General features: G+C 35.6%; 1 protein-coding gene across 4 annotated transcripts in view; it reads right to left on the bottom strand.

Annotated features, from left to right (window-relative positions):
• Lrba (LPS responsive beige-like anchor protein) overlaps positions 1–13,933 on the bottom strand; it is a 563,056-nt gene that overhangs the window by 456,601 nt on the left and 92,522 nt on the right. For all 4 annotated transcript variants that reach the window (XM_052731913.1, XM_052731912.1, XM_052731914.1 and 1 more), the window contains 8 exons: positions 11,055–11,134; positions 10,385–10,447; positions 8,886–8,983; positions 7,444–7,536; positions 6,316–6,424; positions 5,681–5,762; positions 2,463–2,586; positions 1,823–2,015 (listed from right to left, as the gene is read on the bottom strand). In XM_052731913.1, the coding sequence (XP_052587873.1) occupies positions 1,823–2,015; positions 2,463–2,586; positions 5,681–5,762; positions 6,316–6,424; positions 7,444–7,536; positions 8,886–8,983; positions 10,385–10,447; positions 11,055–11,134 (842 nt within the window). The remainder of the gene's footprint in view (positions 1–1,822; positions 2,016–2,462; positions 2,587–5,680; positions 5,763–6,315; positions 6,425–7,443; positions 7,537–8,885; positions 8,984–10,384; positions 10,448–11,054; positions 11,135–13,933) is intronic.

The raw sequence follows: 13,933 nt of genomic DNA, 5'->3' as shown, positions 1-13,933 counted from the left end.
TACTCATTTATCTGTGTAGTGCAAAAACAGCCATATATTAATAAATACATAGATGGGAGTGATTATGTCCCAAAACTTTTATTTGTAACAGGCACGATTTTGTCCTTGGATCATGGTTAGCTGAACAGCACTTAGGACTAAATTGATCAGTCTCAAAAATCTGGTGCACAGACCAAAGGCACTTCATAAAATCAGATAATTTTCTTATTTCCCACTAGATTTTCTTAAGATTTACTTTCATTATTTTAACTGTGTGTATGTGTGTGCCTGCATGTGGGTTTGTATGAATGCAGATGCCCTCAGAGGCCATAGATACTGGGGCTGGAGTTACAGGCAGGTGAGCCACCTGACATGGGTTCTAGTAACTGAATTTCGGTCCTCGAACAGAGATTCTTCTGCATCCTGGGTGCTAGGATTAAAGACATGTAGAACCACATAACACGAAAACAAAGATAGAGTCTAATGGCACATCAATTAAAAATTTAACGTTGGCAAATATTTTAAAATCCAGACAAAGTGATGAAATGATGTGAAGCAATAAGAACTTACAAAGATAAATGCTGGTAAGAATCTAAATGTATACACTAATATGAGGGGGAAATTACATTATCTTACATATTACAGTTGTAAGAATTTACACAAACTCTTAAATATGCATAATTTGCTCACCAACTGGTAGATGAATAAAGTCAAGTCATAAAAGACTAAATAGCTGAGGAAATGAACACAACTACAGGGGTAAATATGGATGAATCCAAGCAACATAGTGCAAATAATAATTTGCAAAAATACATTTAGCATGATAGCGCTAACCTTAAATTTAAACATAAAAAAGAACATTATTTATTGTTAAGAGCTATAAAGGTCTGATAGTATGAGTCAGGACAGGCAGCTTGCCTGACACACAGACTGCACTAGGTTCAATACCTAGAATTGACAAAACAAAAAACCAAAAAATTATATGAAGGTATATACTGCAGTAAGAGCATAAAGAAGATACAGAAACAGTAACATCAAATTACTTTAGTGGGGAGTGAGGGTAGGAGATAGAATAAAGAATGATAAAACATTTGAGAAGAGGTACTTAATTTAATAGCTAAGTATTAGGTTCATTTTTTTGTATCTTTCAAGGTCTATAGTATTTCATTAAAATTGTTCAAAGCTAAAAAAACAAAGAACAGGTTGGGAGAGGTAACATAAGCCTACACTCAGCACTTAGGAGGTGGAGGCAGGAGGATCACAAGTTCCAGGTCACTCTTGACTAAATAGTGAATTCATGGCCATCCTGGGTTATATCAGATGTTGTGTTAAAACAGAAAAATAGCTGAGTAGTTTCTTTGAAACCAATTTTTTACCTGACTTTGACCTGAGCAAAATGCAAATAAAAGCAAGAACTTTGCTTTTTATTCAAATTTATATTATTTATAAGAAAAATATAGAAACAAAAACAAAATCCAAAAAAAAAAAAACCTCCCATCTTTGAACATGGTGCGCCACCTTGTGTTCAAAATTTCCTACCAATAAAAATTCAGAGAAAAGTACCTGAGTGTGGCATACATGAAAATATAAATTTCAATACGCTATGACATGATGTTCAAATTTACTTAATTTAAACACACATAGTACTAACACTTGAAAATAATTATTCCATATCTAAATAAGTTAGAAACATTCTTATTAATGCCTTTTTAGTTTTTACTTCACTATATTTTCAGAAAATAACCTACCTTTTTCTTCATTTCAAACATATTAATATTTTACTTGAGTAAAATTCAAAATTACATGTACTTAAAATAGCATATACTTCCATAAAGCAACTTACCTTTGAATGTGTGATGGATAAGGTGTCTACCCACACTCGCCAGCCACCCCACTCATATTTGACTGCATGGTAAAGCAGGATTCTGAATATGGCATATACCATTTCTGTTATCTTCTGCTCGTCTGAATTCTTAGGATTAAAATAGCAGAGAGAAAGCATCCATTCTTGCCACACAGAGCACTGTAGCAAGCTCCTAAAAGTTATTTTAAAAAAAGTACTGAATTACTAAAAACTGTAAAATCACCAGAATTTTAGATAGTAAATAAAGGTCTGGGTTTGTTTGTTTGTTGTTTGTTTGTTTTAAAAGGCCAGTTGGGACAGCCCACGCCTTTAATCCCAGGACTCACGAAACAGAGGCAGGCGGATCTCTGAGTTGCAATACAACCTGTTCTACAGAGGGAATTACAGGACAGCCAGGGCTACACACAGAAACCCTGTCTCAAGAGGGGGTGGAAGGTGGGGGTGAACAACACAGTTATCGATAATACATTCAAAACAGTTCCAACAATGTGGTAATAAAAATTTTAACACTTGTATGCTACTTACACACACTTATAGGAAGGAATTTTTCTAAGACAGTCTGGAATCATCCAAAAGTAGGTATGAATACTGTAAATGAACGCTTTCTATTCCAGCTTACCTCCTGTTTTCTCTACTGTTATTAAAAAGTTTAATCATGTCAGAAAGAAAGGCTCGGCGAACCTCCATGCTCTCTGGGCACTGGGGAGAATTTCGAAGTAGGGTCGCAATTACTTTTAGTATCTCTGTAAGACAGTTCATAAATAAGTAAAAACCAACCACAACAAAAAATTCAGGAAGGTAGAGTAATATAAGCAATTTCTTTGTCTTTTCTTTATAAATGTCTACTGAAAACATTTTATAAAAATTAGAGAAACATGCTAATTTATAATTTATTTTAAAGAATTTTTAAATTTATAAAAAGGAACCTATATTCATTAGAAAGAACTTATACACCGGACAATGATTTCATGTCATGTTGATTGGCTCTTCCTCTCCTACAAATGGAATCCAGGGCCTTGGCATGATGAAGCAAGTGCTCTACCACTGAGCTACACTCCAGCCAGAGTTGCATTTTATACAGTTCAAACAATACGTTTAAATTATAAATGATCAAATTTATAGTGATGATCAAATGTTAGTCTCTACCAAAGAGCAAAGTTTATCTTAAAAACAAAAATTCCCACTATAATCAAAATCTTAAGGAGAAAAAGAATGAACTCTGCAACAAAACTGATGGTATACACAGCCTTTCCATTATGAGATAAATTTTTAAAGCTCTAAGTATTTCTTCTCTGATTTTAAAGGTAAAATTAGAAGAAAAATACAAAGGAAAATAAAACCTACTCAATATCCCATCCCCAAGAAAATGTAAATAAATCTACTACTGAATGGGCTTTTTGTACGGAAAGAACTTTTTTTTTTTTTTTGGTTTTTCGAGACAGGGTTTCTCTGTGTAGCTTTGCGCCTTTCCTGGAACTCACTTGGTAGTCCAGGCTGGCCTCGAACTCACAGATATCCGCCTGGCTCTGCCTCCCGAGTGCTGGGATTAAAGGCGTGCGCCACCACCGCCCGGCTGGAAAGAACTTTTTTAAACACTTACTTAATCTAAACTATCCAGATTATTAAAAATAACTATAACTACAAATTTAAAGAATACACCAAAACTTTACCTACCTAATTAAAAGTTTAAGAATTGTGTCACCCCCTTGTCAAGGATTCTGATGAATGAAATTAAACACTAAAAATAACAAAATGAAGATATTCTTCCATGGAATTAATGATAATTTTAGAATTTCTAAATTCTTCAATAACTTCAGAAGTTTTCTAGCTAAACTATTATAGTGATGATGATATTCATGAAAATAAGATCATTGCGATTTACACTGAGGATATGCTGTCCTAGGGCACTGTTGAATGAAAACACATTCAACAGAGCCACAGGATTTCCACAACAGAATGTAGACACTATTTAGTCTTCATTTTAGAGGGCATAAAAGTCACAAACTAGTAAAACGGGTAGAGTTGAACCCAGGTGGCCACTTTTTTTTCTTTTTAATGTATCTGGGTGTCTTGCTTACATGTATGTCTATGTACCATGGGCATGGAGTGACCACAAAGGCCAGAAGAAGGGACTGGATCCTAGGAGTAGTTACAGAAAATTCTGAGTGCCTTATGGGTGCTGGGATTTGAACCTGGGCCCACTGAAATAAGAATCAGTGCTCTTGATCACTGAGTCACCTTCTCCAGACCCCAGGTAAGCTGTATCTTGAACTACCACAATATACTGCCTGCCATTTCCTAAATCAATCAGTTCAGCATTAAAGGGTCAAATGGTATGGTTTGAATGTGTCCTCTCCAAAATGCAGGTGCTACCCACATGACAAGGCTAAGAAGTGGGACCTTAAAAAGTAATCAGGCCTTGAGGGCTCTCCAATTAATGAGATGAAATCCATTTAGAGGGGCTCCAGGGAAGCTTTCAGCTTGCTTGCTCTGTCTTCCTCAGTAGGCAGAGCAGCCCACACCAAAGCAAATAGAGGAGCCTTCTGAGCTTACAAAATTTGAAAAAAATAAATAAATTCTACTCTGTCATGATCTATTGTGTCCCCCAATATATTGTGTACCCGAATAAACTTATCTGGGAACAGAGAACAGAACAGCCATTAGATTAGACATAGAGGCCAGACGGTGGTAGCACATGCCTTTAATCTTAGCATTCTGGAGGCAGAGATCCATTGGATCTCTGTGAGTTCAAGGCCACACTAGGAACAGACTAGATCCAGGTGTGGTGGCACACACCTTTAATCCCAGCACTTGAGATCTTATGTCTTTGCTTGGGAAAGACATACGCCTTTAATCCCAGGAAGTGATGGCAGAAAGCTGAAAGGCATATAAGGCGTGAGGACAGGAACTAGATGCTTTTATGCTTTTAGACTTTTAGCAGCAGTTCAACTAAGATCCATTTGGGTGAGAACTCAGAAGCTTTCAGTCTGAAGATTCGTGGAAACAGGATCCAATGAGGAGTTGTCGAGGTGAGGTTGACTGTGAATTGTTCTGCTTCTCTGATCTTTCAGAATTTACCCCAATAGCTGGCACCAGGTTTTTTATTTAATAAGACCGTTTAGCACTTTGGTCTGCATTATTCTTTTGAATTATCCAGTCTGAGCTACTATGTTAGAGCAGCTTGGTCTAAGTTGATAAAATACTCTAAAATTCTTACATCTAAATTTTTCCATTTTCACTCTGAACAATGAATGACAACATGATTTGGAAAGCAGAGAAAAAGTAAACTTCAAAGTTTCATGCTTTAAAAATTGATACAATGTAGCACACTATACACAGAAACACAAAAGGTAACTAAATTCCTCTGCATACAAAAAGTAAATGTAATTCTAAAAGTCCTTTAACTAGTTATGCTGGTGGCATGATCTTAAAAATGAGAAATTAATATGCCCTATTATTCTAATTAATTCTTAGAATTAAGAATTCTAAGTTAAATAAGACAGTGTTCCCATATCAAATTTGGCATTCTTTTACTGGCAGTAATTTAAAACTGAAAACTGCTCCCATTGTTTACATAATTTAGCCTGACATTACCAAATACCATAAAAAAAACTTTTCTGAAAAATCAGGGAAAAAAAAAAAACTAAACCAAGATCACATAAATATAGTAACAGTGTCAATTTGGCATAACATTTCAATATAAAACATAGATAAAACTATTATGATTCACTCCTTGAGAAAATATCTGCTTACTTTAATAATATTAACTTTTGATTTTGCATGGAGACTTTATTTTTAAAGTAGAAAAAGCAATCTTAAAGTATATAAAATACATACGAGGGTTTTGTATTTTCACTGTAGAATCAGGATCTGGATGCTGTTTATGTACCACCTGAGTACAGATCTGCTCTATAAGAATCTGCAAGGGTAAACAGCAGACTACATTAGCACGATAGCTAGGTGAGTACCACTAGGAAGGTAGTCTAAGCACAAACATGAGAGCTCTGTGTGCAGCTAGGCATAGAACTCACACCTGTAACCCCAGCTCTAGAGAGACTGAGGCAGGAGGACTGCCAAGACTTTACAGCCTGTCTTGGCTACAAAACTAGATTCTGGAACAGTCTGAGCTTTAAAATGAGATGCTGTTTCAAAAGTAAAATGTATGATACAATCCTACATTTTCAAAGCTAAGTATTTTAGACATATAAATACCTTTAACGCCATAATGTTATTTTTACTTTATTATAAAATGAAACATCAAATAATCAACACAATAGAACAAACACAAAATAGGGCTAACTTGGTTACATAATAATTCACAATTAATAAACTTCTAAAATGTAGGCATATTATCTTTATATAAATAATTTAAAAGTGGTGTATTATAAACAAATTATCTCATTTTATTTAAATACTGACAATTATAACATTATCATAATAAATTAATGAGTAAATTCTAACTACATTCTTACCTCAAACAGAACATTATATGTGGTCATTGTGATGAGATTTGTCTGAAGCATGAGTCTCTCAGCTAGCAACGAAAACAACCCATGCCCAAGCATGACTTCAGCTTTTCTCCTAAAATAACATGAAAGAAATTTCAAAATACAGAGTTTGGGGGTTCACAACTGATAAAGGAAACTCAGATTTTTTTTCTGATTATAAATTCCAACTCAATTACTCACATAACATTCTTCAACCTAGAACATTCAAGGCTAACCACAGTATAAGCATATCTGAAGTTCAAAAGGCAGAAGACATGGGCTATGTTACAGCACAGCAAAAACTTGACAAGTTCTTCAGAGCAGTTATCTGTTACTGCTAACTGGGCTATGCCCTACTAGTGCACATGAATGCTTCAGAATCACAATGTTTTTGGGGTGGAGAGGGCAAGAAATGTACATAATTTAGGAAACTGAACACTACAGAAATATGTGCACTAAAATTAATCTTCCAGGAATAAACTTTAAAAGTAGAAATCACATATTTTAATTATACCCTAGGGTCAGCAAACTTTTTCTATAAAGTAAATCTTTAAGATCTTGTGGACCATATCGTCTCTGTCACATCTCAGCACTGCTTTTGTACGATGAAAACAGCCACGGGTTATAATAGCATGGTTGTGATGTAATAAAACTACATACAGGTGGCGGCTGGGTTCAGAAAGACTGCAGTTTACCACCACTTGTTCTACCTCCAAAACTTCAAGTTCTGTAATAAACTGGGATGTAGCAATAGATGAATAAGTTGGCTGTCACATCTCAGTTACTACATCAATGTAAATGATACAGATAATAATATACAGGGTGATTCAGTTCACCAAGATGAAGCCTTCAATGAATTCACACTAATTCTCATAAAAACCCAACATATACATAAGTAATTTTCATAACAGAACCTAAATACTCTCATCCAGTTTTATCTTTAAAATGTGCAATAATGGCATTAAACTTATATGGCAATATAATACTAAAAATTAAGTAGCAGCACCACAACAACAAAGAAAGTAACTAAAGGAGCCACAGAACAGAAACCTTGTTCCAAAGCTTTAAACAAATAATATCCAACAGTTCATTTTAGATTTCATGCATACTCACTTTGGAGCCAGATGTTTTAAAAAATAGCCCAGTGCCTTGAGTGCTTGAACTCTGATTCCTTCACTTTTTGATGCCAAAAGTTTATAAATAACACTGAATAAATAAAAATTAAGAACAAACTAGTCTAAATATAATTTTCAAGGTAAGTATCATTGCAAACTTATTTTTAAAAAATACATAAATTTCTGACATCTAAAACTCATTTATCTCAGGCTTTAGATCCTTTTAGTGAAAACAAACCAGAATTAACTAAATATTCCAAAACCACAGTGACTTCTCGAGACACGTACATATATGCTACTCTTACTGTATAAACCCGGCTTAAAACACTATTTAATGGTAACACATCCTTAAGCTTATGAATAATTATTATCACCATGAAAAACAAAGGAATGGACCAGTAATGTGCAATCATCAGAAAAGACATATAAATAGTACAAATTAGTTTTTAAAACAATTGATTATTAGGTGTGGTAGTACACGGCTACAAGCCTAGCACTCAGGAAGTTAAGGCAGGAGGATCACCATGAAGTGTGGGCTACAAAGGGAGACCTACAAGGAGAAAACCCATGCATGCACTGTAAACCTAACTAGAGACATAGGACTAGAAACGTCATAGGGCCTAGTGGGGAACTTACTACTGATGTAAAGTCAAATTGGCATAATGTCAAACTGCCTTCTAAGTACCTATGTTTATTCCCATAGACAACTGCCTTCCTTTGCAGCAAATGGTGTGAACTTAGAGACTGTTGAGTATATAAACAAGACATTACGTTGCACACTCAAAAGTTCAAGGGAACATCATAGAAGAGAGCAGGAAAAATTTAAGCATGGGAAGACAGGGCGAAGGGTTATAAAATGCCATCTTCTGAGTCTAAATACTAATTTAATCTTAAAAGAACACTGAAGGCCTTCTGACATAAAAATAAAGAACACGCAAAGTAAAATTCAAATGCTTTATTATAGCATTCTTTTCTACATAAATACTTACAACAAAGACAAATATTAGAATTTTATGATTACTTAAAAATTGACATAGGGCCAAGCTAATGGTGCACACCTTTAATCCCAGCACTGGAGAAACAGGCAGAAGGACCACTGTAAATTTGAGACTGGTCTAATCTATATATCAAGTTCCAGGCTAACCAGGGCTACACAGTAAGACCCTGTCTAAAAAATAAGAAGAAAAAGATAGCATCTTTCTAGATAAACTGCTCTATTTAATAATATATCCATAAAAAATAGAAGAGTAACTTTTTTAAACTTAAGACTCATTCAAAAAATCATGAAATAATCTTGATTTTAAGAAGTTTAAAAATCTTAAATTATTTCCTGCTACAAACTCTTTTTATAACCTAGGATCAAATATTTAAGAATATAGTATTTCCAAAGTAATGCTTTCTATTAAATGTAATTAGAACTCTCCATATGCTAACTCTTACCGTAACCCGTTCCTTTGGTCAAAAGCAGGAATCATGGAGTTAGGATGCTCTGCCATTAATGCAACAAGCAACTGTAAAACATCCATTAGATTGTCGTCCTAGAATTATTTTAGAAAATGAAAAATAAAATGAAAAAAATCAACTCTTTGAATACTGAATACTTCTGAAACAATATAAATTTTAACTTTAAATAAATAAATAGGCAAGTCTATAATATATGAGTTTGAACAAATGATGCTATTTAAATATTTTAATTATAAGTAAGATATTGACTTATAATTATACTTTAAATATACAGCTCAAAGTATACACCATAAAATAGCCAGAGATTTTTGTAAGCAGAGAGATAAAATAGCTTTTATGTTAGACTATATAACAATATCCCACAGCAAATTCTATAGAAACAGTGTATATGACTTCATGAATTGGCTGTTGTGGCTGTCACCCACAAGGTCAGCTCACAACCAGCACCCAGGGATCTAATGCCCTCTTCTGGCCTTCACAGGTCCCAGGCACACACAGGATGCATAGATATATACATCAGCAAAACACAGGTACACATGAAATAAATAGTTTAGTTACTTTAGTTAAAGATAAAAGAGATATCTGAACCCATTTAATTTTCAACTAAACAATTTTAAATTCCATTACAAATGTGACTTGTTTTAAAAAATAGCCGGGTGGTGGTGGCGCACGCCGGGCGGTGGTGGCGCACACCTTTAATCCCAGCACTCGGGAGGCAGAGGTAGGCGGATCTCTGTGAGTTCGAGGCCAGCCTGGTCTACAGAGCGAGATCCAGGAACAGCGCAAAGCTACACAGAGAAACCCTGTCTCGAAAAACAAAAAAAAAAATAAAATAAAATAAAAAATATCTAAGCATGTAAAAACCAGAAAGAATGTTATGAATTTTAAATCCAATAATTTTCAGCCATTTTCAAGTCTACTTTTCTCTTTGTTACACTAGTTCCTAACAATATGCTTTCATGTACTTCATTCACTAAATAAAATCCAATTTCAGCAACTTCTTAAAACCTTTCATGATACTTCTCAGAGCTATATTGTGGCAATAAAAACCACTAAGATGAGGATTCATTAGCATCTAAATAGAGATTTATTCTCCATGACAGTGATATAATTAGTGAATATTTCCTTGATGTTTTTACTTTTAAAAAACATCCCTAACACAATTATCGGGCTAGAGAGATGGCTCAGCAGTTAAGACCACTGGCTGATCTTCCAGAAGACCTGAGTTCAATTCCCAGCAACCACATGGTGGCTCACAACCATCTGTATTGAGATTGGCTCTCTCTTCTGGCCTGCAGGCATACATGCAGACAGAACACTATATACATAATAGATAGATAGATAGATAGATAGATAGATAGATAGATAGATAGATAGATAGACAGATAAATGAATAAATCTTTAAAAAAGAAACAAGCAATATACTTAAAAAATAAAATAAAATAAAATCCCCAAATCAGAAATTCAAGTATTACCTCATGCATAGTCAGCAGGTAATTAAGAATGGCCTGTAGCTCATCTTCCTTTACTCCAGAGTCCTTCAGAAACATAATACACTTATCTTAGCCTTACACACACAAAGTCATTTTAAGATCAGAAACTGTACATATATAGATTAGTCAATTTCATCAGCTGCTATAAATCAAAAACTAACACAAAAAATCTAGATTTAAAATAACACTTTGAGAAAGCACAAAAGATATAGTCTGAAAACTATACAGAAATCAAGGGGCTGGTCTCTTGCCAAATCTAATGTGACAACTAATAAGGTACCACAGAATAAAGACTAAGAAAGAAGATGGTGAAAAACTGGCATGAGCCAGTAATCCGAGCACCTGTACCCCACAAGCAAAGGACAGAACCCAGTGTTAAACAGAGGCTCTAAACATCTGCCAAGTGAAAACAACAAATACTCTTGAGTCCGCATGGAAATTTATATAACATATATTAAAGTGCCAATCTCCAATTCTGCAGTGATGTATGTATACCCAAGAGAAACAAGAATGAAAAACAGAGGATGAAACAAACATCTCTCAGCAAAGGTTCTGTAATATTTTACTGGCAAAGAATAAACAAACAGACCATATTTTATGTGAAATGATTTACTACAACAGGCAGCATGGGATGGGGAAGAAACAAACTTACCTTCATCACTAACTGCTTAATGAACATCAGTAAGAATGCTCTCAGAGAAAGTATTTCTTTCTGATTGGGTCTTGGTCCATCTTTAAAGACACACACAATTAGTATTTCAAAGATCTCAAGGCTAACTAAAATACAATGCTTTCATTTCTAGGAGTTTTCCATTTATTTAAGAGAAACACAGAGCCAAGCATAGTGGTACAAGCCTTTAAACCCAGCACTCAGGAACAGAAGCAGGCACATCTCTGAGTTTGAGGCCAGCCTTGTCTACAGACTGAGTTCTAGGCCAGCCAGGGCTGCATAGTGAGACACTGTCTCAAAACAAACAAACACAAACACAAACACACACACACACACACACACACACACACACACACACACACACACACACACACACACGGGGCTGGAGAGATGCTCAGAGGTTAAGAACACTGGCTGTTCTTCCAGAGGTCCTGAGTTCAGTTCCAGCACCCATATGGTGGCTCAAAACCATCTGTAATGAGATCTGGCTCCCTCTTCTGGCCTGCAGGGATACATGCAAACAGAACACTGTATACATAATAAATAAATCTTTAAACACACACACACACACACACACACAGTCAATCTTCTAAAGAATGACCTTCCCTTTTGTGTCTTTTGAAAGGCCAGCATTCACTCTCATATTCAACTATATATTTGACACTCCAAAAGCACAAATAGGTTATACTGTCTACTGGATATGACAGGCCCCTTGGACTCCTGTATACAAAAGGCATGAAAGAAGGAGAGGGCCTAGCTGGGAAGAACAGGGTCAGCTTGAGTGGAGGGAGAAAAAGAGATGCTGATGGGGAGTGAGTATGATCACAATACAGTATATGAATGTAAAACAATGGCAAAAAAAATTTGTTTGAAGTTCATACTTCAAAGAAGTGAGAGGTTCAAAAACAAACATATGGTGATAAAAATTTGTACTTAACAATAGTATTTATGTTTTGTTCTGAAAGTGCTTGCTATTAAGATAACAGAAATTTACCAAAAAATTTAAAAAGTAAAGAAAAATCGAAACTTTGGACAGTAAAATGTTATTATATGAACTGGGTATGAAACAACTTTTTCTACTGTTGTCCCTTTTAAGTTGTTACAAAAAGCATGCTTCACCACACCAAACTGTTAATGAAGAAGGGAAACATTATGCTGACTACCTCTGACATCGCCAGTACTTGGGAAAGTCCCTGGTCACACATGGCTCACATTAAGTCAATTTTCATGTCTCCAGCATCTAATTCCAAAGTACAAAACTTCTGAAACTAAATAACTATTGTTCTAAGACCTCAAGTTAGGGACCTGTTTGCCTCATAAACTCTACAGTTTCCCCAGTAATCACTATTTACAGCTAGTGCCCAGACCACCAAAGCACAAGACCAACGTGACCTTGAACAGATCAATTAAAATAGGAAGAAAATTGTGCAAAATGTGTTCCACATGATCATTCCTAGACAACTAACAAGCTAAACAGACAAGAGGCACAAAATTTGTCCCGCTTCCTCAGTTGACCTGTGAGACTTCCTGAAGTCACTATTTACTTATAAAATGAAGATCAGGACATGAAACTGGCAATCAACAAGGATGGGAAAGTCCTACACCACCATGAAATCGCCATCAGGAAGTTCTGGCCCAGCTCTGTAAGTGCCACGTGCTTACCAGCTTAAACACATCACAGGGTTTGTGTCCTTGCAGTGTTCTCAGAGAATAAGGAGTTTACTCTGAAGGTTACATCAAGTAGCATAAAATTACAAAACCTATCTTCATAAGTCACTGAACAGTCAAAGTCTTTGACAATACTGAACATACATGGTTTTCTGGTTCCTAAGAAATCCTTCTCATTTGAAGCAACAGTCTTTAAATGCTGTCAAAGAACAGAAGGCACTCATCTCAGACTGTGGGTCTAAGGAGGTGGAGGCTCCTGCAAGTGTGTCCGTCAGTGCTCTAACTGCCACAGACACAGGCAACACAGAGACCAAAAGAGGCTTGAAAACACTTGATATAGGGGGATGTTCTTGTGCTGGCTTCACAGTTAGGAGGACTCAAAGGTGGACTTGCTGCTTGCTAATACAACAGGAGGGAGGGGATTCCTAAAAAGATCTGACACAGAAGAACTAGGCACCTGGAGAGACAAATGCCCACTCTGAGCATTTTCCAACATCCCCGAACACTGCACCAGTTGCACCTGAGACTGCCACTTTGTATCAGCTGATTAGCTCTTTCAACACAAGCCATTTTGAAGTAGGTTTTACAAAACTTAAGAATTTTTACTTTGACCTCTTCAATGAACTTTCCACATGTTCAAAGATTATTACCTTGCATTGCCTCTCCTGATTATGAAAGAAAGCAATTACTGAAATTTTAGAATTTCTTTATTAAAAACAGATACCTCTTACATTTCTATGAAATCTCCATTTCCCAAAGCACCATTTCCAATGACTCTCACTATGATTATCTCAGCACCAATACCAGTATGGAATTAATTTGTTTTTCTCAATGGCAATGTGTTACAACTAGCCTGATCATATTTACTTCCCAAATGACACAGTAGCACTCTTTCACAACAGTACACAACGTTGGCAACAGCAATTTATAACAAACTAATACAATTGTGCTATAATGAGGGGCTGTAGAAAAGGTTAAGAACACTGCTTACTCTCCCACAGGAGACAGAATTGATTCCCAGCACCTACATAACAGCTCACAACCTTCCATTCCAGTTCTAGGGGATCTGATACCCTCTTCTGGCCTCTGGGAGCACCATGCACACACATGGTACATAGACATATGTTCAGGCAAGACATTCATACACATAAAATAAAATGTAAAAAGAGTATATTGCTGGTTTGTTTTATATC

The sequence above is a fragment of the Peromyscus californicus genome, unplaced genomic scaffold (assembly GCF_007827085.1).
Source record: "Peromyscus californicus insignis strain IS unplaced genomic scaffold, ASM782708v3 Scaffold_9__1_contigs__length_137607984, whole genome shotgun sequence".
Lineage (NCBI taxonomy): Eukaryota > Metazoa > Chordata > Mammalia > Rodentia > Cricetidae > Peromyscus > Peromyscus californicus.
Note: the sequence above shows the minus strand (reverse complement) of the source record. Positions and strands in the feature narration are given on the sequence as shown.